General features: G+C 40.8%; 3 protein-coding genes across 3 annotated transcripts in view; 2 read left to right on the forward strand and 1 right to left on the reverse strand.

The window, feature by feature from the left end:
* Nucleotides 1-1955: 1955 nt before the first annotated feature.
* On the reverse strand, nucleotides 1956-23812 carry LOC311265953 (sodium- and chloride-dependent GABA transporter 2-like). Its single transcript, XM_084368104.1, has 15 exons — nucleotides 23365-23812; nucleotides 23106-23240; nucleotides 22831-22971; nucleotides 22576-22660; nucleotides 22367-22499; nucleotides 22093-22227; nucleotides 21107-21210; nucleotides 20883-21007; nucleotides 20179-20291; nucleotides 19934-20071; nucleotides 19712-19814; nucleotides 6206-6306; nucleotides 5886-6056; nucleotides 3207-3343; nucleotides 1956-2401 (listed from the first exon to the last, which is right to left on the reverse strand). The coding sequence occupies exons 1-14, from the start codon at nucleotides 23588-23590 to the stop codon at nucleotides 3218-3220; spliced, it is 1836 nt and encodes a 611-aa protein (XP_084224230.1). The 5' UTR covers nucleotides 23591-23812; the 3' UTR covers nucleotides 1956-2401; nucleotides 3207-3217.
* gadd45aa (growth arrest and DNA-damage-inducible, alpha, a) overlaps nucleotides 3794-25801 on the forward strand; it is a 33690-nt gene continuing 11682 nt past the window's right edge. The window contains exon 1 of the mRNA XM_084368099.1: nucleotides 3794-4296. Within this exon, the coding sequence (XP_084224225.1) occupies nucleotides 4188-4296 (109 nt within the window). The 5' untranslated portion in view covers nucleotides 3794-4187. The remainder of the gene's footprint in view (nucleotides 4297-25801) is intronic.
* On the forward strand, nucleotides 18619-19487 carry LOC311265952 (uncharacterized protein). Its single transcript, XM_084368103.1, has 3 exons — nucleotides 18619-18771; nucleotides 18814-18861; nucleotides 18895-19487. The coding sequence occupies exons 2-3, from the start codon at nucleotides 18826-18828 to the stop codon at nucleotides 19360-19362; spliced, it is 504 nt and encodes a 167-aa protein (XP_084224229.1). The 5' UTR covers nucleotides 18619-18771; nucleotides 18814-18825; the 3' UTR covers nucleotides 19363-19487.

The raw sequence follows: 25801 nt of genomic DNA on the forward strand, positions 1-25801 counted from the left end.
CCCTCAGGGCTTCTGTACAAAAGCCACGCACATGACATCAAGTTTTTTGCAGGGCAGCTCTCTCAAGTCCCATTCACACTGCCTTTTCAGTGCAGAAATCATGTGCCGATACTCCGCCTCACCGTCTGTGTGAAAGTTACACATGTGGAGAGGGGGGACAGTGTTGCTGCAGCTCTGATCAGGAGGTAGTATCAGAGCCGCAGCAGAGGCGAGCTGGCGCCTGAGTGAATGGAAAGGGTCAGGGGCTACGGTAACTCTTCACTCTGGCAGTAGAATGGCAGAATGGCAGTTATTATGTGATGCGAATCAGAGCAAAATACTTTAACTCACCATGTCTTTGTCTGCTTCCACTATTGTGTTGTTGTAGTTACTGTACTGTGTCTGGCAACTTATATTGAAAAAAATCACTGCAACTGTCAGCCCTCCCAACCGAGACTTCAGTGTACTTTGCCCCAGAAAATAGCATCCCTCCCAACGAGTGACAGTCAGACAGGGTCCTCTATTAACTGATGGTGATTGTGTAATTATGTAATTTAGAGCAAAAAAACGTAACTTTGTCACTTTCCAGGATGCATGATGGGTTAGAATCTCAATCACAACACACTATACCAGCATTCATATGAAACAGCCGGCAGATACATGTTTAAAAAATTAACAAGTGGAAAGACAAAACAACACAAATCTGACTCAGTATTGCAGACCTGGCAGGCTCAACCCATTGATCAGGTTCTCTTTGTTTGAGCTATAAGTTTGTTTTCAATGTTCAACTGATGAACTTCAACAGTCCATAACGCAAATATGGAAAACAGAACAAAGAAAGATTTTGATTTTCCCTCACAAGTTTTCGGAGTGCTGTTTAGCCCAACTCCTGACAAGGAGGTAACGACGGATGTCTTAGGTCATCTTGTTTCATATGATACCAGTATCTTCAGTCAAAGCCAGTGGAGTGTTTATTCCATTAACAAAAACTATGAACAAAAATGTTTGTTTGACTTCTTTTCATGACTAAGACCGGAAGATGAAGAGCTATAAATAGATCTTTGATAATTAAAACTATGATGAAATGTATGTTTTGTTTTCATTGAGAAGATGAGTTGGGACTAAAATGTAAGTGTTGGGTGTCGGGCATTTAAACAATAACATTTTTTTTCACAATTGTGCGAGTTAGTGACAACAGTATGATGGCTTTGGTCGCCATAAAAGGAATAGATCTATAGACACACAATATTTATGATTCAGGTAAAAGGAAAACAAAATAATAACAAAATAATTAATGAATGAGCCTGGCTTCCAGGCTAACGTTGGCTTCGGTAATGTGTTGGTAACAATAGTTTGCACGCTTCAAAGCTTGTAAGCTTTAAGGCTTTAGAATTAACATTTTAACTTGTCTCGGACAAAAATGAAAGACGATAACAAAAAAGTCAATGGACAACACAACGAGTGCAACAAACATTATTAAGCCACAAATTAAAAAGCTTGACACAGAATCAATAGTAAAGTAAAACATCCCCAAATCCGACAATACAGATACGTATAAACAGAAAACCAAAACACTGTAGCAAAGTACAATACTTGTGATTCAAAGTACTTAAGTAAAAGAAAAAATACAAATTTCTATGCAGAAAAATGACTTTGTTGCAGTAATAAGAGTAAGATTTTTAGATTTAAAGACACAAACCCACCACCAAAATGAACAAGTGATTTAAAACTACTGTCACTCACAAATTGATGGTGGGTCTTCTGACATGCAGATGAACTCTGGCAACAACTAAATCTAAGTTATTGTTTTTTGATGCTGATGAAATCTGTTTACAACTGCAGTGGGGTTTTTTTTTTTACAGAGTTGTTCTATAAACCTACTTTTTCATTTAAAGTCACATTTGTCAAAAGAGATCTGACCTTAAATCACCTCCGATCATATATTCACTTCTAATCAATGGCGACCCCAGGAGGAGGTCAAGGGGGCCATGGCTTTACTGATATCATTTTTGGCCAACCCACTGGCCCCGCCCCCTTTGCATATGCATAATATGCTTCTCATTAATGAGTACTGTACACATACCATGCTTCTATCTGATATTTAACATTAGGTACTTTTTATTAACAGTGATTAAATAATGAAGATAAGATGAAAACAAGAAACACATCGCCTGCCAGCTAATTTTGACTGTCCGTCAATGCCCCCCAAACCCTTATCATGGCCACCCCAAGATTATCAGTGACCCTTTCTGGCCCCTCGATTAAAAAAAAAATGGTGGTGGGCCTGCTGATAATCTGTTATGCTGTATACACAATAAATGCAGAAACAGAGGTACATAATTTCACACATGTTGTGACACTTTGCTGAATCCAGGCGAGCACTGCACTAATGAGGTCTTCTGGGGTGCAAAACAACGTGATTCTGTGAGGATGAGAAGAAAAAATAGCAAGTGTTACTATATTATACTTTCAATTTAATATATCTGCTGTAATTGCCTTTTCTGTTCCAGCGTGAAAAATATTGAGAAATTACTAGTTGCAGGGGACTGAACAATATTGAGTCATGCACAGCATATAGCGACAGAAAACATGAGTTGGGTCTGTTGTCAGGTTTTTTGGTCTAATCATCACAAGGCCAGTCAGTAGGCAAACTTAAAGAGACTTGCAGAGCTGTAACTTAACATTATTTACTTTGAATCTGAGACCTTTTAAAATATCTACATATTATTGATTTTTGTTCATTTATAAATGATGGCTCCAAGCTCTATTAACTGCTTGTTGTGATTTCAGCATTGCAGCTCACATAGAGTGCAGTATGTGTATCAGTTGTAACGTCCTATAATATATGTGGCCTACAGAACTACTGTATTAAAAACTTGAACTTTTATAAAGTGTCAAAGTAAATATTATGTAGGTTAATTCATTCTGGCCTCTCTTCACTAGCTTCATCCTGAAGCATCAGTGAGAGTATACTGCAAGTCAATATATGGCCGTGCATTATCATGTCCGTGTATCATTTGATCATCCTTTATGGATCACCTCAGAGGTGAAGGATGCTGGTTATGTTACTGACCCAATGTACTGCTATTATGAATTCTACCAGAACCTGTTGCTTGAGTGTACTGAGAAGATCATTAATGTCCTTAAACGCCAAAGTTAAATTACATCAGTAATGGACCATTCAACTTTGAGCATCTATGCACTGATGTCTCGATTACGTGACTCACCTTCAGACCTGTCAGTTTTTTGTTGTTTCAGTTAAAGCACACAGCTCCGCTTGTGATAGAGGTGTTTCTGGGTCAAGGGTCTTCTTTGGTGATGCATCATGCAGGTTGGCTGCTGGAGTACACAAAGTTTTCAGTCTCTATAAAGAAACAAGAAATGGGACAAAAATTAGGTTGGAAAAACAATGGACGTCATTATTTCCAGGGAAGCGGCCTCACTGATTACTGTAAGAAACAAACACAACTTTATGACTTCAACTAACCTTTAGACCCTTTTTCTGTTTGTACACAATGATGACATAGAACGTGTAGCCCTATAAACAAATAGATGATGGGAGAAAAAGCACTCATTGTATTTATTTTTTATATCTATTGTTTCGTTTTCTTATTTTCTGTATATTTTGTGCATATTTTGGTTTAAGAAGAGTTTAAGAATAATAGTTTAATGTGAAATTATACATTGGTTTAAGTTTTATTTATCTGGGGTAATCCCGCGAGATCGCGCGGGGGGGTCAGAGGTCACCTGGATGCGGAAGAGAAGGGAGGAGAGAGACGCAAGCGAGGAGTTGCATGGCGGAGCGGAGCTACGGCCCGAAAAGACATTGAGAAAGCTGGTTAAGGAAGGGTCACGAGATAATCGGACTGAGAGTCTCGTTGTGACTGTTCATTGGACTTAACCTCTTGTCGAGTTGAAAGGAGGCGGACTTCGGACATAAAGGTCCGCGAAGATTACAGCTAACGTTAGCATAGCTCATGCTAGCTTGCCTGACTTCACGAAAGAGGCGCTACCGCAGCACTCCCAGAAGTGAAACCGACATTTGCCTGCTGTTTGAACACGCCTGCTGGAGAGACCGTGTGTGACTGTCTACCACAGACATCATTTGGAGCTGGAGGGATTCGTCTACGGCCCACGTCCCTGCAACCCGCTGCCGGACCATACGGACCAGGACGACTCCATTGCAGTGAGGTCATTGTCAACGGTGGATGTTGTTTTGTCTTCTTTCTGCGCAAGGCGCGGAGCAGCCATGTTGGAGCGAGCCTTTCCTGAATTCAAGCGACGTCTCAGGCCTGCATCGATCCTCTGCTTTAAAGGGTACCCATTTTATTTTCATTTAATTAGTGAGAGTGCCGACTTTAGTTGTGATATTTTTGGTATTTGTTTTTAATATTGAATGGTTAACTTTGGACACTGAAGCGACATTTGTGTTTACTTGAACTGTCAAGAGATATTTTTTATTTTGTGGTATTGACTGAAACTTACCCTAAACAGGAGGACTTGACTGAATTATTGTTTGTTTATTTTTCCATGATTCAAATATTGTGTGTTGCTGAATATTAACCGAAGTAAATTGTTAACACGTACATGTGGTTATTTCTTTCACCTTGCATATTTTAAAATATTGTTGATTATACTTGTATTTGACCTAAGAGGGTTCAGAGGGAGAATTGCAAGTTAAAGGGTACATTAGGAAGAAAGTTAAGTTGGTTAATGTCATTTATGAACCATAGTGATTAAAAAACATTCATAGAAATGAAACATAACAAGTGGTAAAAGGCATTTTGATCAGTTAAAACATTAAAAATAACAGTTGATAATAAACAAGGTGTTACAGTGTACTTACCCTATTGCATTAATTAGCGAACTAATAAAGAGGTTGTAAGAAAACATAACGAACTTGGGGAGCGCACCTCGGTAAAATAGATCTGGCGTCTAGAGGGCGCTACAAACGTATATGCGGACATTTAGGCAACGGAAGTATGGTGGAGATAAACAGCTTGTCGAGCTATGCAAGGGGATTATCAACTAAAGATCGCAAATGTTACCTTAACAAGTTGACTTTGACAAATGGTGTCCGACTTCCAGATCTGTGTTCTATTAATGAGTGGGTTGATGACGTTAGCAAGTGGCCAGATATATATACCTATTTAACTGAGAAACCGAGCGTGTACACCAGAGAGAAATTACGAGCCTATTAGTCACTGGACGCTTATGAATAAGTTGTCTGTGGTCATGTACAGAACATCAAATACCATGACATAGACTCAGAGTTTTATGTTTTGAGATCAGAAATTCTCCCTAGTCAAAGACAAGGACACAAGACAACGATTTATGAGGCTTGGGTTATAATCAACCAACGAGAAAACTACGTCCTCACAGCGAATTGCACCTGTATGGCGGGGTAAGTAGCCTATTATATGGTGTCGTGGGCTTGTAGATAACAGTTCAGAGCTCTATGATATACGTAGTTGTTATGCAAAGATGAATTATGCTTCTGTGTTACTGTCCTGGAAGCTGGAATGTCCTGGAAGCGATTCGTACAACCGTATACGCAACAACCAGACATGTTGATGCTGGGAACAGTTTGTAAATGCTTGCTAACCAGTTGCTACCTCGTACGAGGTAGCTGGAAAACAACACCACTTCCGTTGCCAAAATGCGTGTGCATATATTATATGACATTGGCTAAAAAGGTTCTATAACTGCTGGTGATCTGGTGCCCCTTTGCTTGAAAAAAAGCTGCCTTCTTAGATTTCCCTATGATCAATAAAAAAATTGACAAAGTGTCCTCAAGTGTGAAATGAATCACAACTTTCTGTGCGCTGGTGCCCCACCGCATACAGCTGGTGCCCTTTTTATTTTATATTTTTGCCCTTGAGTCCACCACTGTCCCATAGACTTACCTGTCTCACTGTTCCTGGGGTTACTGCGATGCTATAGAGAATCCACAGTGGAGTCGGGAAAACTGAAGAGAGAGCAAGAACTATTCCAATGGCATAGCCCCATCCGGGGTACTGGTAGGTGTTGTTGTATGTCAGAGGGGTGAACTTGACCAGTGAGAAAAGCAATATTCCCTGTTAATGAAAGAAGAGACATACAGGGAACATTTAATGAACAGCATACATTTTTAGTCACCACAGATATTTTTTGTCTTCTTGTCCCATTTTTCAGCTGAATGTCCATCTTGACTTTGTCTCCTGAACTTCCCCATAAATTTACTTACAGTACAAGCCAATGGTGTGAGGAACCTCCAGCAATATTTCATATAAGGCGAAGGGTAGTAGCCAATCATTTCCTTTATCTTCTTGTAATAATGATCAGCACCTTGCAGACAGAACACAATATTAGCTATATCAACCTTTAAAGCATGTGATCAAACATGGAGAAAACATATTTTGAGTCCTAGGTGCTATATAGTAAGCAACTGGACGTGTTTAAGTTTGTTGAAGACGTTTCACCCAAGAGGCTTCCTCAGGTCAAACTAACTGGAGGAGAGTTGCAGGCTTTTAAACTGTGAGGGAGTGTCCTTACAGAGTCATTAAGGACACTGTAAGCTCAGAGCTTCAAAGTTGTTAGGGCCACTTGTGGGTCGTTGATGCAACCAGCCTTCATGTAGGTTGCCACGATTAGTCGACTAGTCACGATTATGTCGACTATTAAAATCGTCGACAACTAATTTAATAGTCGACGCGTCGTTTTTTGTTTTTTTAAACTTTGTTTTCTCTCTCAAAACTGCTGCGGCACCTTCCACTGCCGCATCTGCCTTTCTGTCCTTGACACACATGCGCAGTAGTGGTAATCTGGGTCAGCCGTGGTGTCACCTGAAGTTATACCAGACGGGCTCTCTGATATCATGGCTACCCGGCGGCAACGGAGCTCAAAAGTGTGGGAGCATTTTAAGAAAACAAAAGAGAAAAGTGTGCAATGCAATATCTGCAATACAGACAGAACTTGCCTTTCACGGCAGCACAAGTGCGATGCACGAGCTCCTGAAAAGGAAGCACGTTGTGGCTGACAACGACGATGAAGAGGGACAGTCGTCTCGTTAAGCTAACTGGCTAGTTAGCTGCTAACATTAGCGTAAACAGAGAGCTAACTTACTACTTACTCATATCGATAGCTGTAAACGTTAACATTAGCGATGACGATTTGATTCACTAGCCTTAGGAACAAGAGCGTTGTGCAGTTTGGGATTATATAGAGTCAGAGTGTAGTTAAGTTGAATACAGTTGTGTGCACTGAGCATAAAATGCACTTTTGTTATATTCAGGGATGCAAACAGCGCGCCGAAAAGCGCAACTCGCTTTTTTCGTGGCCAATTAGGTGACTTGTGTGAATAGTTCAGATCCAAAGAGTTTTTGTTTTGGGGGGTGCGTCTCAGCTCGGGTCAGTAAAATTAACAGGCTGACAGTGACAATCACGTGAAACTGAGGCGAACTCATTCATGGTTGCCACAACCCAAAGCGGCGCGTAGCCGCGTGCATTCGGTGACACGGCAACGCCGTTTTTCCCCCCCCCGTGCATGTCCGTGGAGCTGTGCGCCGCGGACGTGCACGGTTCCCTACGTTGCTGTGTCAGGCAGGTGTTTCCCACGGAGCTCTGCCCCGTTTCAAAGGTGAAGGGAGCCCTCAGTGGAGAGACGTTGCCTCCGCGATGTAGAATGTGTTTTATAGAAGAGAAACACACATTTCAGGACCGCTGACTTGTATCATCAAAACAGACACATGTAAACACAGAGAGCTGAAAATCACTGGACATGTCTGTTGGGATTATACAAATCAACAGTGTAAAGTAGAGCTGTCAAGATGTATGCAACTTCAACGATTCCTTAGGTCAGCTAGTGCCTTATCCGTTTACTCAGCTGTTTGCACTTTATGCTACAATTGTTTGTTGCTACAAGCATATTTCATTAAAGTTTTAATGAACTATCATCTTAATTGTCTTCATTTTTAGTTAGCACATACCTTAAACACTTCAAGCTGAAAGCTAATGATTGTTATATAAGAGCAGCTGCATGCTGGTGCGATAAACTGTATGTTATACATTCAATTTACGTATGATCCGATTAGTCGACTAATCGAAAAAATAGTCGGTGATTAGTCGACTATCAAAATAATCGTTTGTGGCAGCCCTATTGCTAGGGCAAGGTGAGCCCATGTGTGAGTGGTTGTTAAGGTGTCTGGGGAAGAAACTCAGTACTGCATTGTAGGTGGGTGATAAGTAATGTCGTAGGCCACCTCCTCTGTTCAAAGACGGTCGGCCCAGTTTGACATAGATGGATTCTTTTACTCCTTTTTCAAACCATCTGTCTTCTCTGGCTAAGATGTTTACATTGTTGTCCTCAAAGGAATGATTTTTCTCCTTCAGATGTAAGTGGACAGCAGAGTCTTGACCTGAGGAGTTGTCCTTCCCGTGTTGTGCCATTTGTTTATGGAGAGGTTGTTTTGTCACTGCAATGTACAAATCTGTGCAGTCCTGGCTGCATTGAACAGCATCAACTACATTGCTCTGCTTATGCCTGGGTGTTTTGTCCTTAGGATGGACAAGTTTCTACCTCAGCGTGTTGGTAGGATTGAAGTGACGTGAACCGGGATATTATGTTAACTGACAATCCTCCTACCTGAGTTTCTCAGAGCTTCCCGCGACCTAAGGAATGATGATGTTGTTACATTTTTCCATCTCTTCCTCTGTCTGCACAAGCTTGTGCCCCACTGGAGCACAAGCTGGGGGTCATCAGAACCCTAAACCATCGGGCTGAGACCGTGCCCACAAAGTCATAGGGGAAGGAGAAGGAACAGAAGCACATCAGGGGAGCACTTTAAACTGTGGATACCCAAACTTGACCTTTGTCAAAACCTCTAAAAGATCCAGAGCAGACAGAGAGGAGGAGACGGAAAAACGTAACAACATCCAGTTGCCTACGATATAGCACTTATCATTACCTGGATGACTGAAAACCTTCATCCACATTATAATTTGAGGTTATTTAAGATCACAACGGGAACCTGTAAGAAATTAAATAGTTTTCCATTCAGTAAGAAATATACTGTAAACATCAGATCAGGATGTGAGAACAAAAGGGAAGAAACCCCTTTTGCTGTAAGTGTCATAAAGTCAGATGAGAGACAATTGCCTCTCCTCTGAGGTGTTACAGGAAGATAGATGGTAGACGACATTTACATTCTAATGAAGTAGCAAAAGGGTCACCGTCCTGGGAAAGAGACGATCCACCAAACATCAAAGGGTCATTGTTCTGGAAAGAAATGTTGTAACCCCCCACTCTGTTTGTATTTAAGTCAGAAACATTTGGAAGACGGGAGAGAACACTTCAGGTCTTCTCTCCATGCTGCATGTATTAAAGAGATCTGATTCATCACGCTGAGTCTACAATTCTTCTGAGATTTAGCAACTCTCAACCTCACAAAGGAGAATTTCCACTACAATTTGGCGACGAGGATGGGATGGACGCTCTGCTGATTGACGCCTGAGCCTGGACTGAAGGGAGCTGCCGGCAGGGAAAGTTCCGCTCCGACAAACGGAGGACTGGATCCCACCTGAAGTCAGGCACGGGTGGCGGACAGCGGACGCTCCATCTAAACAGTGAGTACAGCGTTTTGAATCATTTGCTCAATTTGAAATCCTAGGTTGCTCACATAGGTAGTGAGTTCACATGTGTAAGGGATCCTGGGGGTCGCCTTCTGCCTTGTAAGTCCCTGGGGGTATTGGCTATTTGTGTGTTTTTTGCCTTGTAAGTCCCTGGGGGTATTGGCTATTTGTGTATTGTGTTCCATGTAAGACCCTGGGGGTATTGGACTAAAAAAAAAAAAAAAAAAAAAAAAAAAAGAATTAAAGAAACTAAAGTAACAACGCAGCAAGAGGCTGTTGTAATCTACTAAGTAAAGCTTGCAAAAGAACTGATTATTATATATATACAGTGTGCTTTTCAAGAGGCTAAAGGAGTTCTAGATAATCCTTATAGTCGACTAAGAAAGTGAAATGAGTGTTTGGTGCAGACCTGATAACAGGTAATATAATAATATAATATAATAATATGATCCTATATGGGATACTGTAAAATAATGATATGAGTATGAGTACAGTATTCTATTTTATGATAGGCCCCACTACAATGAAATGGGCGTATGAGTGAAAATATATATGAAATAACTATAAAACAATGAACTTTGTGGTGACATTCAGTGACTAGTATACAGCTTGTATACTACAAGGGTGCGTTGCTCGGAACGAATGTGTCATACAAACCACCTGGCTGAATAAGTTACACAAAGGCAGTGTCTGTCTGATGAGATCCAACCATACTTTGTATGGGAAGATCAGTGTGATTGTGAAGTTTGTGTGAATGATAAACCCATTGGAAGTTTAAGCAAATCTGTCCCAGTGAGTCATTTTCAAAACATGGGGAACAAAACGGGGAAATTAGAAACTCTAGCTGACCCTCTTACAGGCCCTGCTAAAATAATGGCAGAAAAATGGGGAAAGAGTGTGGTTGAGGATGTTCCACTTTGGCACCATATAACTCAGGGGGTGTTTCCAATGAAAGGCACATTAAGCACAGAATGTTTAGGAAGGTGTAGAGTTATGTTAGAAGAAAGGAAGAAGAAAGTAGGGAAGAAAGGTATTCACTGGCAGGCTTTCCAAAAGTGGGAAAGAGAAGCAGAAATTAAGGAAGCTAAATCGCTAGCAGGATTAATGATAAAACAGAAGGTAGGAGAAGAAGAAGAAGAGGAAGTTTTGAAACGTAGGGCAAGAGAAAGAAATCTACCTCCTCCTTATGCCGTCTCCTCACGGACAGCCCCCCCATCAACAACACCTCCAACAAAAGCGGGGGATACAACCTCTGCAGCCAAGACACCACATGATGACTCTGAAAGAGAGGGGGAAGGGAACCAGGTATACCCCGACCTTGCAGCTCTCTCTCTGCCCCCAAAACCACCACAGACTAACTTTGTTCCTCCAAAAAAGACTTGTTCTCCAATGGCAGCTTCTTCTGACTACTGGTTGCGGAGTCAAGGTGGCAAACAAGATGTGCACCAAATGCCCATGATGATGTTCCCTAACCCCCAGCCACGGCCAACAGGTGAAGAGGAACAGTCCCACTGGGATCCAGAAGTGTGGGTATACAGACCATGGCAGCCAGATGAACTAAAGGAGGTTGCAGAGACATTACCTGATCCACGAAAGACCGGAGGTGAGAAATGGACCATAGCAATGCAACAATTATTGACCATGTATGAACCAACCCTGCAGGAGGTGGAAGCAGTTTGTCGCAGGGCTTTTAAACTCCGATGGGCCAACATTCGGCCAACAGACTGGTCCACACAGCCGAGGGCTAGATCAAGGGAGTTTGGGGACATGATGACCAAACTGTATGATGCTGTGAAGAGCGCTTTTCCACTGAGAGTTTGTTGGCCTGAAATCCACAACACAAAACAGAAGGAGGGTGAGTCGGCTGTTGATTATCGTACACGCATGGAGACTGTCTTTGCAGCTCACTCTGGCATTGATGAAGAAAATGAAGCATACAGCGCCCTGATGAAGACTGCTCTGATAAATGGCCTCCATCCAAGCCTCAAGAACCGTGTCATGGCCACATGTGTGGGCTGGGAGACTGAGCCCATGACAACTGTATGGACACATGTTTTACACGCAGAAAGAAATCAGGTAGACTTGGATTGTAAACAAACAAAGAAACTCCATTCTGCTCAGATGATGTTTTACCAGCAGGGGACCCCACATAAACCAGGACAAAAATGGCAGTCCCACCAGAACAGCAATGGCAGTTGGGGCAGAGGAAGGAGGAGACCAGGACCACATGTGTCGTCGCAAGGGAAGTATGACATAAATGACAGAAGAAAGTTACAATGCTACAAATGTGAAGGTTTTGGACATCTGGCACGTGATTGTGCTACACCAGAACATTCTCGAGGAGGAAAGAGAGAGTCAGGGGAATACTGGCCACATGCACCGCCACAAGGACTCTCTGTTGAGACTCCAGGATTCCCGTTGACACAACCATAGGAGACGGTGGAGGCAGGTCAGATCATAGAGCAGCACACAGACATGCACACACAATTAGACACACATGATAGCACAGATAGCACAGACAAACCAATTATAACGTACCAGCAATGTGTACAGTTAACATTAGACTCCAGGACACCCCCTAGTTTGATTCTTAAGGTACATAATGTTAATGTGACATTCCTTGTAGACTCAGGAGCAGAGGTCTCTGTAATCCAATCTAAAGTACTCCCTAATGCCCCTAAAACGACTAAAGTCCTAAAAACAATAGGAGCATCAGGCATTCCAGGATTTGAACCTGTATCTGAACCATTAACTGTATGTTTTGGGGAGTACAAAGGAGAGCACCCATTTCTCCTTTCTGATGTGTGCCCTGTTAATTTACTGGGCCGAGACCTCGTGTGCTTTAAGCATTGAAGTGCACTGTGACCCTGCAGGGATCAAATTAACATGTGTTACTGCTGGTCTACACCCGATTTGCATTTCTGAGAGTCATTGTCATTCAGGCATACACTCTGTTGTTCACACACACTCAGAAAAAGTTAATCTTATGCCATTGACTGCTGAAGAGGAAGCATTGCTTTTGACAGTACCTGATAAGTTATGGGCTAAAAGCAAGGTTGATTTTGGAGATATAAAAGGTGCAAGTCCTGTTATTGTCCAGTCAAAATCAACTTTTAGACCCTGTAAAAGGCAATACCCCCTCAGTGCTGAAGCTGTTCAAGGCATTGCTCCTGTCATTCAGTCTCTCATAGATAAAGGTGCCGTTGTGGAATGCCCTAATTCACCATGTAACACCCCCATCCTACCTGTAAAGAAACCAAATGGGACATGGAGACCAGTCCAAGATCTCAGGGCAATTAATGAAGCTGTTCAACACCCAGCCCCCACTGTGCCAAATGTTACAACAATGATGTCACAGGTTCCAGCAGATTCATGTTGGTTTACTGTTATTGATTTAGCAAATGCTTATTTTAGCATTCCTGTTCATCCTGACTCACAGTTCTGGTTTGCTTTCACTTTTAATGGTAAGAGGTATACTTGGACGCGAATGCCACAGGGTTTCGCCTCTAGTCCCACTCTATTTGCTATAGCTGTAGCCGAGAATCTGTCGCATTGGCGGCCGGTGTGTAACAGTACACTCGTACAGTATTTTGATGATCTTTTGATTTGTTCTCCTACACAGAAGGATTGTCAAACCGACACAGTGTCTTTGCTATGTTTTTTGGCAGAAAATGGTCACAAGGTGTCAAAAGACAAGCTGCAGCTTGTTGCGCAATCAGTGCGTTATCTTGGCCATATAATCACACCAGAAGGTCGTAAATTGGGACCTGAACGCATCCAAGCAATCTTGGATGTTCCAAAACCACAAACGAAAAAACAAATGATGTCCTTCTTGGGTTTAGCAGGCTATTGCCGTCCATGGATTCGTGATTTTGCGGAGATCTCCCAACCCCTGTTAGACATCACACATGGGGGTAAACATTTGGCCATGACTGACTTTTTGACTTGGACTCCTGACGCAGAAAAAGCTTTGACTGACTTAAAACAAGCTTTATCAAGTTCCCCTTGTCTAGGGCTACCTGACACTTCTAAATCATTTAATCTCTTTGTGTCTGAACGTAATGGTTTTATGACAGCAGTTCTAACGCAGTCACATGGTGACAAACAACGACCAGTGGGATACTATTCAAAAAGGATTTCCACCACAGAGAGAGCTATGGTTTCATGTCTAAGATCGGTTGCAGCTGCTACTGAAGCAGTATTGTCCACAGCTGACATTGTTGCTATGTGTCCTCTTACTGTGCACGTTCCACATGCTGTACACTCTCTCATCCTACAGGCAAAAACCGCCCACCTGACTCCAGCGAGGCTGTTGCACTGGCAAAATGTCTTGCTGACGATGGCTCATGTCACCTTAAAGCGATGTACTGTTCTTAATCCATCAACTTTGCTCCCTATAGCTCAAGATGGAGAACCGCATCTATGTCAGGAAGTAGTTGACACCGTGTCAAAACCAAGAGATGCATTGTTTGACACACCCCTCATTAACCCTGATTCTGTTTTCTTTGTAGATGGTTCTGCAATGAGGAATCCAACAGATGGATCCCCTTGTGTTTCATATGCAGTATGCAATGAGCATGCAGTAATTGAAAGTGCTAAACTTCCAAATAACCTGTCTGCTCAGGCAGCTGAATTATTTGCATTAACTCGAGCTTTTATTCTAGGAACAGGACAAAACATCACAGTTCACACTGACTCTCAATATGCATTCAATGTGTGTCATAACTTCCATGCATTATGGAAAAATCGAGGTTTTCTTACTTCCACAGGCAAACCTATAGCACATAGAAGTCTCATCATCAACCTTTTGTCTGCATTACTTCTACCTGCGTCTGTAGCGGTATGCAAATGTCAAGCTCATACAGGTGCTGTTGACCCAGTATCACAAGGCAATGCAGCTGCGGACGCAGCTGCAAAGACAGCTGCTCTTTCACCTGTCTCCCCCACATTGCAAATGCCTTTGTCTGTCCAACATGATGTTTTTTCCCTTAATGATGTCTCTTTACTTCAAATAGGAGCTGATGTTGGCGAAAAAACTCTATGGAAAAAGAAAAAGTGTAATGAACTCGCATCTGGCCTCTGGGTTGGCACGAACGGCCTCCCAGTGTTGCCAAAATCCATATTCCCTTTTCTGGCAAAATTGACACATGGTCATGACCATGTATCAAAAGGGGGAATGTTGGATATTGTAAATAGTTTGTGGTATGCGCCAGGATTTTCAACTTTTGCTGAACATTTTTGCAAAAATTGTGTAATTTGTGCAACTAACAATGTTGGCAGAGGTGTAGCAATGCCCCTGTCAGCCCATCCTAAACCTGAAGGTCCTTTTGAGCATTTAATGATGGATTTTATTGAACTTACTCCATGTAGGGGATATAAATATTGCCTTGTTATTGTTGACATGTTTTCAAAATGGATCGAATGTTTCCCATGTAAACATGCTACAGCTGTCGCAGTAGCAAAAGCATTGTTGAGAGAAATAATTCCACGTTGGGGTCTTCCCTCAAAATTAACAAGCGATAATGGGTCTCATTTTGTAAATAATGTAATTCAAAGCCTCTCCGAAAGCCTGCAGATAAACCTGAAAACACATTGTGCCTACCATCCAGCTAGTGGAGGTGCAGTAGAGAGAGCTAACCAGACCCTGAAAACAAAACTGACAAAATTAATGGCAGAAACAGATTTATCATGGGTTGAAGTTTTACCTCTGGCATTAATGTTTATGAGAGGCCGGCAACATAAGACAACTGGACTGTCCCCTTATGAGGTTCTCACTGGCCGTCCAATGAGAATGATTAACACCCCGTTTCCTCAAAACAGGTTAACTTTGACAGGAATGGATGATGATATGATAAGGTATTGTTGTGCACTTAACCATGCTTTGAAGCTTATCTTCCCTAAGGTAAAAGCTGCCCTTCCTGAGCCTACGTTGGTACAACTCCACAACATCCAGCCGGGCGATTGGTTAGTGGTAAAGGACCTCAGGAGGAAGCATTGGCGCCAACCCCGGTGGACAGGACCATACCAGGTGCTGCTGACAACACCCACTGCTGTCCGGATAGCTGAGAGGGACACGTGGATACACGCATCCCAGTGCAAGCCGTTTCCAAACCATGCCGCTGACGGGAGGACCACGACCTAGTTCTCGGAGTGCTGAGAAAGGATACTGTTGGAAGATCATGGCTGCGTTTTTCATCGTGGGATTGGTCACCACAGTGATCATTACCCAATCATGGGTCATAGCAGAGCAAAAATTGGACTCCAAACGTCCTCATATATTCATACCTATCACACCACCCACTGATTCACTTGCAGTCACCAATCACACTGATGCCAATTTTACAGATATGCAGACACCCCATCCATCACAGAAGGGTGAAAATGGACTGTTCTCAACAAAAGTGAAAGAAGACACACAAAGGACAGATGACATTAACATCCCAAAAGGACATGGAATCGAACCTGTTACAACAGAGCAGCTGATCCGAAAAAAGAGAGAATTGTTTAAACAAAATGATTGGAAACCCTGGGGGTTCGATGCTGGTGAACTTATTGATAATTATAAAGAGAAAAATAGTTGGTACGCTTTTATTAGGTGGATGAAGTCTAGAATGTACAGTGCCAATATGACTATTTTAGCCATTCAGAGCCCTCCAGCAAATTGGCATTCTCTTTTTCAACTTGAGGTGAGACACTGTCCTTGCTTAGATCCAGTTGTTAGTTTAGTTCAATATTATGCTAACCATCCACACATGGATGAGAGTACACGAAAGTTTTGCAAGTTTTCCCACTATACATGGTATAATTCAAATAAGAAACTACATAATCATACAACAGATCAAACAAAAGTATATTTGTCTTGTATAGCATGGTTCTGTGATCATATGCTCCCACAAGCAGTCCCTTTCAAATCTACCTACTCAGAACCAACTGAAATTCCTATAGACCAGAGTATTTCACATAGTATTTGTGTATGTTCAAATGGTAATGGTCAATTTATGGGCGTGTCACATTGTCCAAATCCTGTGGCTAGTCTAACTGCATACAATTCAAATTTAGGTACTACTAACATTACATTTAGAAATGGAGAAACAGTGATTATTAATAATTTTCTTCAAGCTCCAGCACATAAAGGCATACCACCTATCGGAAATTTCTATTGGTTGTGTGGCAAGGAGGCATTCATTTTCTTACCTCCAGAGTGGTCTGGATGTTGTTATTTTGTTAACCTGACCATTACAAACTTAGCGTTACTTCCTATAAATCTAAACCAACATTCAGAGAAAGGTCACATTCACAAACGGGAGTTGGCACAGTTTGCTAACCTTGAATCTTATCACTGGCGTGTTTCTTTAGGTGAAAAATGGGGTATTGGTTTATTCCCATGGTATGGTGTAACATTCCTAGCTGACCATATTGATAATATAACTTATTCGATGTCTGCTTTTGCAAATGAAACAATTAAAGGTTTCCAGTATCTAGGTGCAAATGATAAATCACACAGATTAACCCTGTTAAAACACGAGATGGCTCTTGATTATATTTTGGCAAAAACCGGAGGTCTATGCATGACACTAAATTTTACTGGTGAGGCATGTGTCACACTCATCCCTGATAATTCTGAAAATATTACCAGTGTGATCACAGCACTTGAAAAGATTCGCGATGCATTTGGTCCTTCTGAATCAGCAGGTTTTAGTTTAAACAAATGGCTAAATAACTACTTTGGCCCCTGGGGTACTCTCATCATTCATGTTTTAATTCCTGTTGTGATTGTGTTTGGTATTGGTTTATGTTTTTGTACCTGTGCACTCACGTGTATGCGCGCCCTCATATACAGATGGATAAGTGGGGTAGTTGGAGGAGAAAAGACTTTATATGTTAAAATACCACTTGAGTCAACCAATGATGATGAAGAAAATGTTCATTCCATGATGGAATGGGCCCCAGGAAATCCATATGATGATTCGAATGACGAGTTGGTATAGTTTTTCATTTTCTTTTGTATTTTTCATTATTTGTTTTTAGAGTGTATTGCTTTTTATTTTTTTATTTTTCTATTTACTGTACCAAAGAGTCAAGTCAGTGAGTTTGTTGTTGTATTTTTTTGGTTTTGTAGTTATTGATGTTTGTTTTATTTTTTATTTTTATTCATTAATTGATTCTTTTTTTAAATGTGTTTTTTTATATTTTCTATTTTCCTGTAATGAAAAATCATAATTTTGAGGTCAATTTCAGTGATTTTTGTTGTTAATTTTTCATTTTATTTTTATTTCAATTTTCTAAATTTAATTCCCAGAAATGTGTGTTGACACTTTGTGTCAAAAGGGAGGAATGTAAGAAATTAAATAGTTTTCCATTCAGTAAGAAATATACTGTAAACATCAGATCAGGATGTGAGAACAAAAGGGAAGAAACCCCTTTTGCTGTAAGTGTCATAAAGTCAGATGAGAGACAATTGCCTCTCCTCTGAGGTGTTACAGGAAGATAGATGGTAGACGACATTTACATTCTAATGAAGTAGCAAAAGGGTCACCGTCCTGGGAAAGAGACGATCCACCAAACATCAAAGGGTCATTGTTCTGGAAAGAAATGTTGTAACCCCCCACTCTGTTTGTATTTAAGTCAGAAACATTTGGAAGACGGGAGAGAACACTTCAGGTCTTCTCTCCATGCTGCATGTATTAAAGAGATCTGATTCATCACGCTGAGTCTACAATTCTTCTGAGATTTAGCAACTCTCAACCTCACAAAGGAGAATTTCCACTACAAACCTTAAACCTTAAATACCTTAAGTCTTACCTAAATTGGAACAGTTATTAACAGGGTTCCTACGCAAGTATGGAAAGTATGGAAAAGTATGGAATTTGATTTTATAAATTTCCAGGTCTGGAAAAGTATGGAAAATTTAAACTATTGTATGGAAAAATATTCATGTTTCCAAGACTTTTATCATTGTTCTGTTTTCTAAAACATAGAATTATGAATATAAAAAAAAGAGAAATGGATCGATCTGTTTTTTTAAGGCGCTTGGCAGCGCAGCTAAAATGTTTGTGTGAGAGAGCACACAGAAGGTTACGCGTCCCAGAAAACATTTGGGTAGATTGAAAAGTTGAATGCTGCTCAGTAGGTGGCGGTAATGCTCCCTGAAATGGGTAGCAAACTGCAAAGAAGAAGAAGAAGGTAAACTGGATGCCAGCCGCCAATAAGAAGAAGAAGAAGAAGAAGGTAAACTGGATGCCAGCCGCCAAGAAGAAGAAGAAGAAGAAGAAGGTAAACTGGATGCCAGCCGCCAAGAAGAAGAAGAAGAAGAAGAAGGTAAACTGGATGCCAGCCGCCAAGAAGAAGAAGAAGAAGAAGAAGGTAAACTGGATGCCAGCCGCCAAGAAGAAGAAGAAGAAGAAGAAGAAGGTAAACTGGATGCCAGCCGCCAAGAAGAAGAAGAAGAAGAAGAAGGTAAACTGGATGCCAGCCGCCAAGAAGAAGAAGAAGAAGAAGAAGGTAAACTGGATGCCAGCCGCCAAGAAGAAGAAGAAGAAGAAGAAGAAGGTAAACTGGATGCCAGCCGCCAAGAAGAAGAAGAAGAAGAAGGTAAACTGGATGCCAGCCGCCAAGAAGAAGAAGAAGAAGAAGAAGGTAAACTGGATGCCAGCCGCCAAGAAGAAGAAGAAGATGTCCACACTGTTCGTGAGTGAGCTAAATGCAAAATTTGTATGCAGTCGTTTGACATCTCTAACATTGGGGAGGCGGCGGTTGCGAGTCACATGCAATTAAATTAACGATTAAATTCCATAATTTATTTACATGATGCACATCTATTTACTCAAATGTCACAAATTATTAGCATTTTTTACCGAGAAGTCTGGAAATTAGGGTCTGGAAAAAGTATGGAATTTTGAAATTTCAAATGTGTAGGAACCCTGTATTAATTATAGTAGTTAGTTATAGTTGAAAGGGGTTCTGCTACTTTGGGTTCAACAAAGCCTAAATATACAGTGATACAGGTGACCCTTTTAATATACTGTATTTTTGATTGCACATTTTTAAAAAGCACGTGTTAATTATGATTAATAAATAAAGTTGTAATTTTATCATCCTTGAAACAAATGATTTTGCTGCTCACCAAATATCCATCCCACACAAATGGACTCCAAAATGGCACATAACATGATTGGCATTCCACTGCAAGCATAGTAGTCGAACAGCAGAAAAACATAAAGTCCTCCCTAAAGCACATAACAGAGAAGAAAGGGCAGAAACATATGTTTGGTCAAAGGGTTAAAGGCAAGACCTATTTGACACAGAGAAGGAGAGAAATGCAAAGGCTAAACAAATGAACTCTTACCTCAGTCACCATAATCAGGCCAATACAAAAGGACACAACACAGATGAAGAGCAGAAGAAGTTTACGTCGATGACCAGTGAGAAAGAAGGATGGATACAGGTCTGATATGGACGTCACCAAGCCTTCCAGAACCACAAACTGTGGGTAAAAGATAAAATGGCTCCTGTTCACATTTGTTACATGTTCTACATTGATACTTACAATTTAGTCAACAAGCCAGTATGAGATCAATGGTGACACTTTACCTGGCTGTCCACTCCAAGGAAGACTATCATAATGAAGAAGAAGGCAGCCCAGAGTTGAGGTAAAGGCATCATGGCCACTGCCCGAGGGTAGGCAATGAATGCCAGACCTGGACCTACAAGCGGATGGCAAACTAGGTTAGACATTAGTTTTCTTATAGATCATTATGTGCTTATGGGTAGGGTCATTTTGATAAAAGCATTGGACCAATGAGCTGCTGAGCTTGCGTTCCCAATGTGGTCGGAAATTAAAACTGAAAACTCTCTCTATTCAATATGCCTAACCATCCACGCATTGTCACCTTTCAACCTATGTTGGTATTGACATATAGTATACTGTATGTGTTTTGCTAAGATATTGCCTTGTTTGATAGAAGGCATGCACTACATTAAACATGGTACAGTCCACCTGTTTTGCCAAATTCAAACTGTTTCATTACACTATACACACCAATTTGGGCTGTTGTTGCCTAATCTTTCAAACGGACTGGAATGATTGAAACTGGAATAGAGTGGTCCATTAACCCTCGATTTCAGGCACATCCATCTTTAAACATGTCCTTCATTCTGATCTCAACTGCACACTTGTAACAACTGTTACAACTGTAAAGTTTCATGACTGCATCTTGTACAGCTGTGACGCTATGGTGGAGACAAAATCTATCCAGAGACAGACAAAATACTTCCCATCCCTCCCAATCCCATACCTGACTCAGCCACCGTTGAGATGTCGACACCCAACTCATACGACATGAAGCCGAGTACAGAGAAGACTGCAAAGCCAGCAACAATGCTGGTTACACTGTTTAGTACGCACAAGGCAATCGTGTCTCTGGAATTAAAAAAGATTATTATGTGCTTGTATCCTGCATCACACCAACAGGTAAAAGGCATAAAAAGTAAGTTCGTAGAAAATAGTTGTTTTTCTTACTTGTAGCAGTTGTTGTTGTATTTGTTGTAGCTTCCCAAAGTCGGCAAACAGCCTTCGCAGACAGCATAGGAGAATAATATCTGGCTCCCAGCATCCATCCACACCTAAAAACAGTTGAATGAGTTGTAATTGTTATGTGCCTCTTCGTACTTTATTACCCACCTGATATTTATACTTCTAATCGGTATATATGACACTGATGTTTACTTGGCTCAGCAGTTCTGAATCAGTGTGTCTCAGATCTTAACGATGCATCATGCGAAGATGAAAATAAAACGTGACGTAAACCCGTCCAAAGTAAGAAGAAGTCTCTAATGCACATGTTCTCAACTGGACTGTAGGACTGTAGCACACAGGCTCTATGGGCCCATGGGTTGTGTTCTTTGTTCTTTGAAGAGCCAGCGTTGCTGGTCTCTCTTGGCCAGGGATGAGGTGTTCAGGGCCCAGGTCAGGTTGTCTGTGATGTGCAACCCCAGGACCTTTGTGCTTTTGACTGCACAGTAGTGCCGTTGATGTAGAGTGGAATGTGGTTGGGACAGTTCCTCTTAAAGTCAACAATGATCTCTTTCATAACTCTTTTTTTAAGTCAGGCCCATCTTGTCCCGGAGATCATCTAACTTTGTATCATCCTTTATTTTCATGATGTGGTATGTTCTGATCTTGGTACATCAGTTGTGGGTCAGCAAGGAAAACAGCAGTGACCAGTGGACTCAAGACATAGGTGTGTTGTTGAGTGCCTCATACTGTCAAAAATAGCTTGGGTAAGCAGGACAGTGAATGTAAGACTAGATTTTGGCTACACACATTACATTTGTCAAGATGAAGTACTTTTTGGTTTTGGTCTTGAATAATGAGCAATATTGAGTGGAGGATACTAACATCAGAGTCTGTCGAAGTCCTTCACTGTAAGTATGCAGTGTCAGCCAAATAAGTTCTGTAACTTTGATCAGTTATACATTTACTCATCACTCGCACATACATCTCACCTGAGGATCCGCCAGGCGGGTCAAATCAGGAGAAAGGTAAAATCGTATTCCATCTGCAGCTCCTGGCAGTGTCAGACCATGGATCAGCAATACGATCAACATCGTGTAAGGAAAGGTGGCTGTGAAGTAGACGACCTGCGAGAGAAGCACCAATATGTACTGCCTTCAGTAGTGTTCAATTTTGACATCAAGGTTTAGGTTCATGATTTTGCATGTCAAAACAACATCTTATGCAATATGAAGTTTCATGAGCAGAATAAATGTATACATGCACCTTTCCTGATGACTTCACACCTTTCCAGACACAGAAGTAACAAATGACCCAGCTGAGCACAAGACATCCAGCCAGGTCCCAGCGGATACTTCCCATCTCCTCAATCCCTCCTGACAATCCCAGGACTCTTCTCCTGTGTGCAGGAAGAAAATGATGTCAACATATATATTTTTATGACTCAAAATAGTTTTAATAATATCAGTACTTACTGCCAGAACTCTTTAACTGAAGACGTTGCATTTTCATTTATTTGGCCATAAAATGAATCGTTTTGATGGTTATCAGTGCAGTTCTCTTACACAGGAAGAATAAAAGGAAACAAGTTAGAGCAGCTAGAAATCTTTAGAATGTGTTACTATGTTGAGATTAGGACAGACTTAAACAAGTGCACCATTTTGTTGCTTTTTTTAATACAGTACACGTTGTATATAATGTTATGGCACCAATGTAATGCAGATGTGTACCTGTGTTCCAGGTGTTGTTACAGCTGGCCCAGGGCAGTACAGTGTGGAAGGAGGAGAAGAGGTAGAGGAAGGCCCAGGCCAGGATGACAATATAATACATCCCCATGTAAAGTGATATCATTTGATTGCTGTAGCCTATACCTATTTTAAAAAATTCAAAAAGGTTTGAACATTAGGTACATGCAGCATTAGATACTTATTTAAAAACAAGTAATATAAGACAGATTAGAAATACTTCTTGCACTGTGTTGAATGTGTAGCTAAATTATCAATACCTTGAAATAAAGGACATATTCTCCCCCAACATGTGATTCCAGCCTGACCAGTTAACTGTCCCACTGATACCTCCAGAAAGAAGAGGGGGATCCCACAGGTGACCAGGATCAAAACATAGGGGATCAAGAAAACCCCTGCAGGAAAGAATTTAGCAAAGTACAAAACACTAAATGTTAATGATTAAATACAATTCTTCCAGTCTGTTGTCATCAAAGGTTTTGTCGTACGACACAGGAAGACTTACAATCACTTCCTTACCTCCTCCATTTTTGAAGCACAGATAGGGAAATCTCCAAACATTGCCCAGACCAACAATTTCTCCAATTATTGTCAAAATGAACTCCCTCTTGTTGGCCCACTGGCCTCTCTTACTACACTTTGCTGGAGCATCATTTTGATTGTTGTCATCATTCTTCTCTTCTGGATTACTTGCTGGCTCCATCAGGAGGTCTGCTGTGTTGAAATTTGATGACAATGATTTCATTCATAGTGAACTTGAAAGAAGAAGAAAAATCCAGAGAAATTTCCATCGAGCAGAGCTAAGTCTGCCCTGTAATTCAAATGTTACTTTTGTACTTGATGCATTCTTTCTCAGCCCTTATCCAACAACAACGAAGATAACAGCAACATGGATGTTTTAAGGAGAAACGACAACTGCAGCAGCGAAGGACAAAAGAGGAGGCGGACCCAGGCTTAACAAAGTAGCTGAAAGTAAGATACACACGGACAGTCTATGACGTCTGACTTAATGTGTTCATTTTGTTCGGCTTTTTTCCCAAGGGCCCTGATGGCTGCAGTTATTGAGCCTCTTTTAAAATGATCTAATCTGGATGCCTGAGTAATTAACAAATACATGCCCATATAAAAGTTACATTTTCAAAGATCACTGAAAAGGTTGTTTTTCAGTGACTGACAAAATTTCCAATTTCACATTTTCTTAATGTCTTATTATTATTGTATTTACCATGGCCCTGTAAAGCACTTTACATTTCCTTGTGTCTGAATGGTTCAATAGAAATAAACTTACACGTTCCAGTGACCTTTCTACTGCATCATGTATGGAGGACACCAATTAGATTAAAAAGCCTACCGGCTTCCTCAACATGTGTCCACCATTTCTGAAATGCTAAACAGTTTAACAATTCAGATGCAAGGTTGCTGAACCTAATGCAGATTGTTCAGCATTTTGTGCATCAATTAGTTGGTTAAGACCAAAACACTTTGGACCAAAATTAAGTCCTTCATTTTAAACGGGCTTAACATAGGTGCAAAATAATGTTTAGAATAATGTTTAAATGCTCTTATTAATTGCCTCTAAATTGCAACTGAGAAAGAGCAAATTTTTTTTGCACATTTTGAAGAAGAGACAGCAAATGTGTACAGAATATATAGAGAATTAAAATATTCATGTCAACTTAAAGTCACTTGTTATTGTAAGTTGCAGACACAATATCACTACTCAATGCAACACAAAATACGTACCAGACACAGTTAAGCAAGAGATTTGTTACAGTGAAGGTGATATGTGTTTTAATTCCAAATTAACTTCTGATAAATGTCTAAATTCTCTCAGAGCTGAACAGATAATAGTGATTACTGAAACTCAGGCATCAGTGACTTCTGTAAGCTTTTATGGTGTATGTGCACACATAGATCTCTGACCTGGATCAACATTCCAGTCTTCCTATAGCTTTGACAATGACGAGAGACACACTGACGCCTATGTTGATGTGGCAGAACATGTTATCTTCAAACAAAACATAGGAACATGCTGTGCAGCCAGTGATTGACAGGGCTGTACCAGTTACATTGAACCTGTTGAGTTATCACTATCTGCTGCATGAAGGAGTCTTTCCATAACTTCCTGAATGTGTGGATTAGGTCAGCCTATATATGACCAGAATAAGTGTGTCTGCTTGAATTAGAGACTCTTGAACCATAGGTATTTAATTTGCTTTAACCCATTGACGTCTGTTAAATTTTATATTCATTACAAGTTATTTGACTCAAGACTCATCTTTCCTACAAGCGAAATGTAGAATCCTCAAATTAATAAGCTAATGAGCTAATGCTAATTCTGAGGCCAAACAGAGTTTTCCACACAACCTCGCAATCAAAAATCAGTCACTGAAGATCTTTCTCTTCTGATTAAAAAATGTCTTCCCCAAAACTACATAGTACTCCTTTAAAACCTTTTAGAACGTATTTTCTTTTGCCCAGTAGTCTACCCACTACTGTGTTTGATCATAGATTTTCAAATAGATTGACACATTGTGGTACTGTGGAAAAGAACATCTTTATTTGGGCCGGATGAGTTCAGATTTCCATCCACGTTTTCTTAAAAATAAATGCTCTCAAACAATCCCCAGAGTTAAATGATGATTGTCAAGAAGAATGTGCAACAAAAGTAGGGTTCCAAGAATCAACTAAACTTATGAAAAGACATCAATCACATTTATGCTCAACCTTATCTCCTTTCAAGTTCCTTCTAACTTTGGACACCATTATGTCATTTATCACCTTTACCTGTATATACCAGTTACCGTTGGCGCCATTACCTTCCTTTTTTCATGGTTAAACACCCGTATTTCCATAATATCCCCTTATTGGTCACTTTCCAACAAAGTCCTCCTGACCTTTAACAAATACTTTTTTGCACAGTTATTTCTTGCTGTCTACTTGCTGTCTACTAGCA

Source organism: Pagrus pagrus (assembly GCF_965226575.1).
Source record: "Pagrus pagrus genome assembly, chromosome: 12".
Lineage (NCBI taxonomy): Eukaryota > Metazoa > Chordata > Actinopteri > Spariformes > Sparidae > Pagrus > Pagrus pagrus.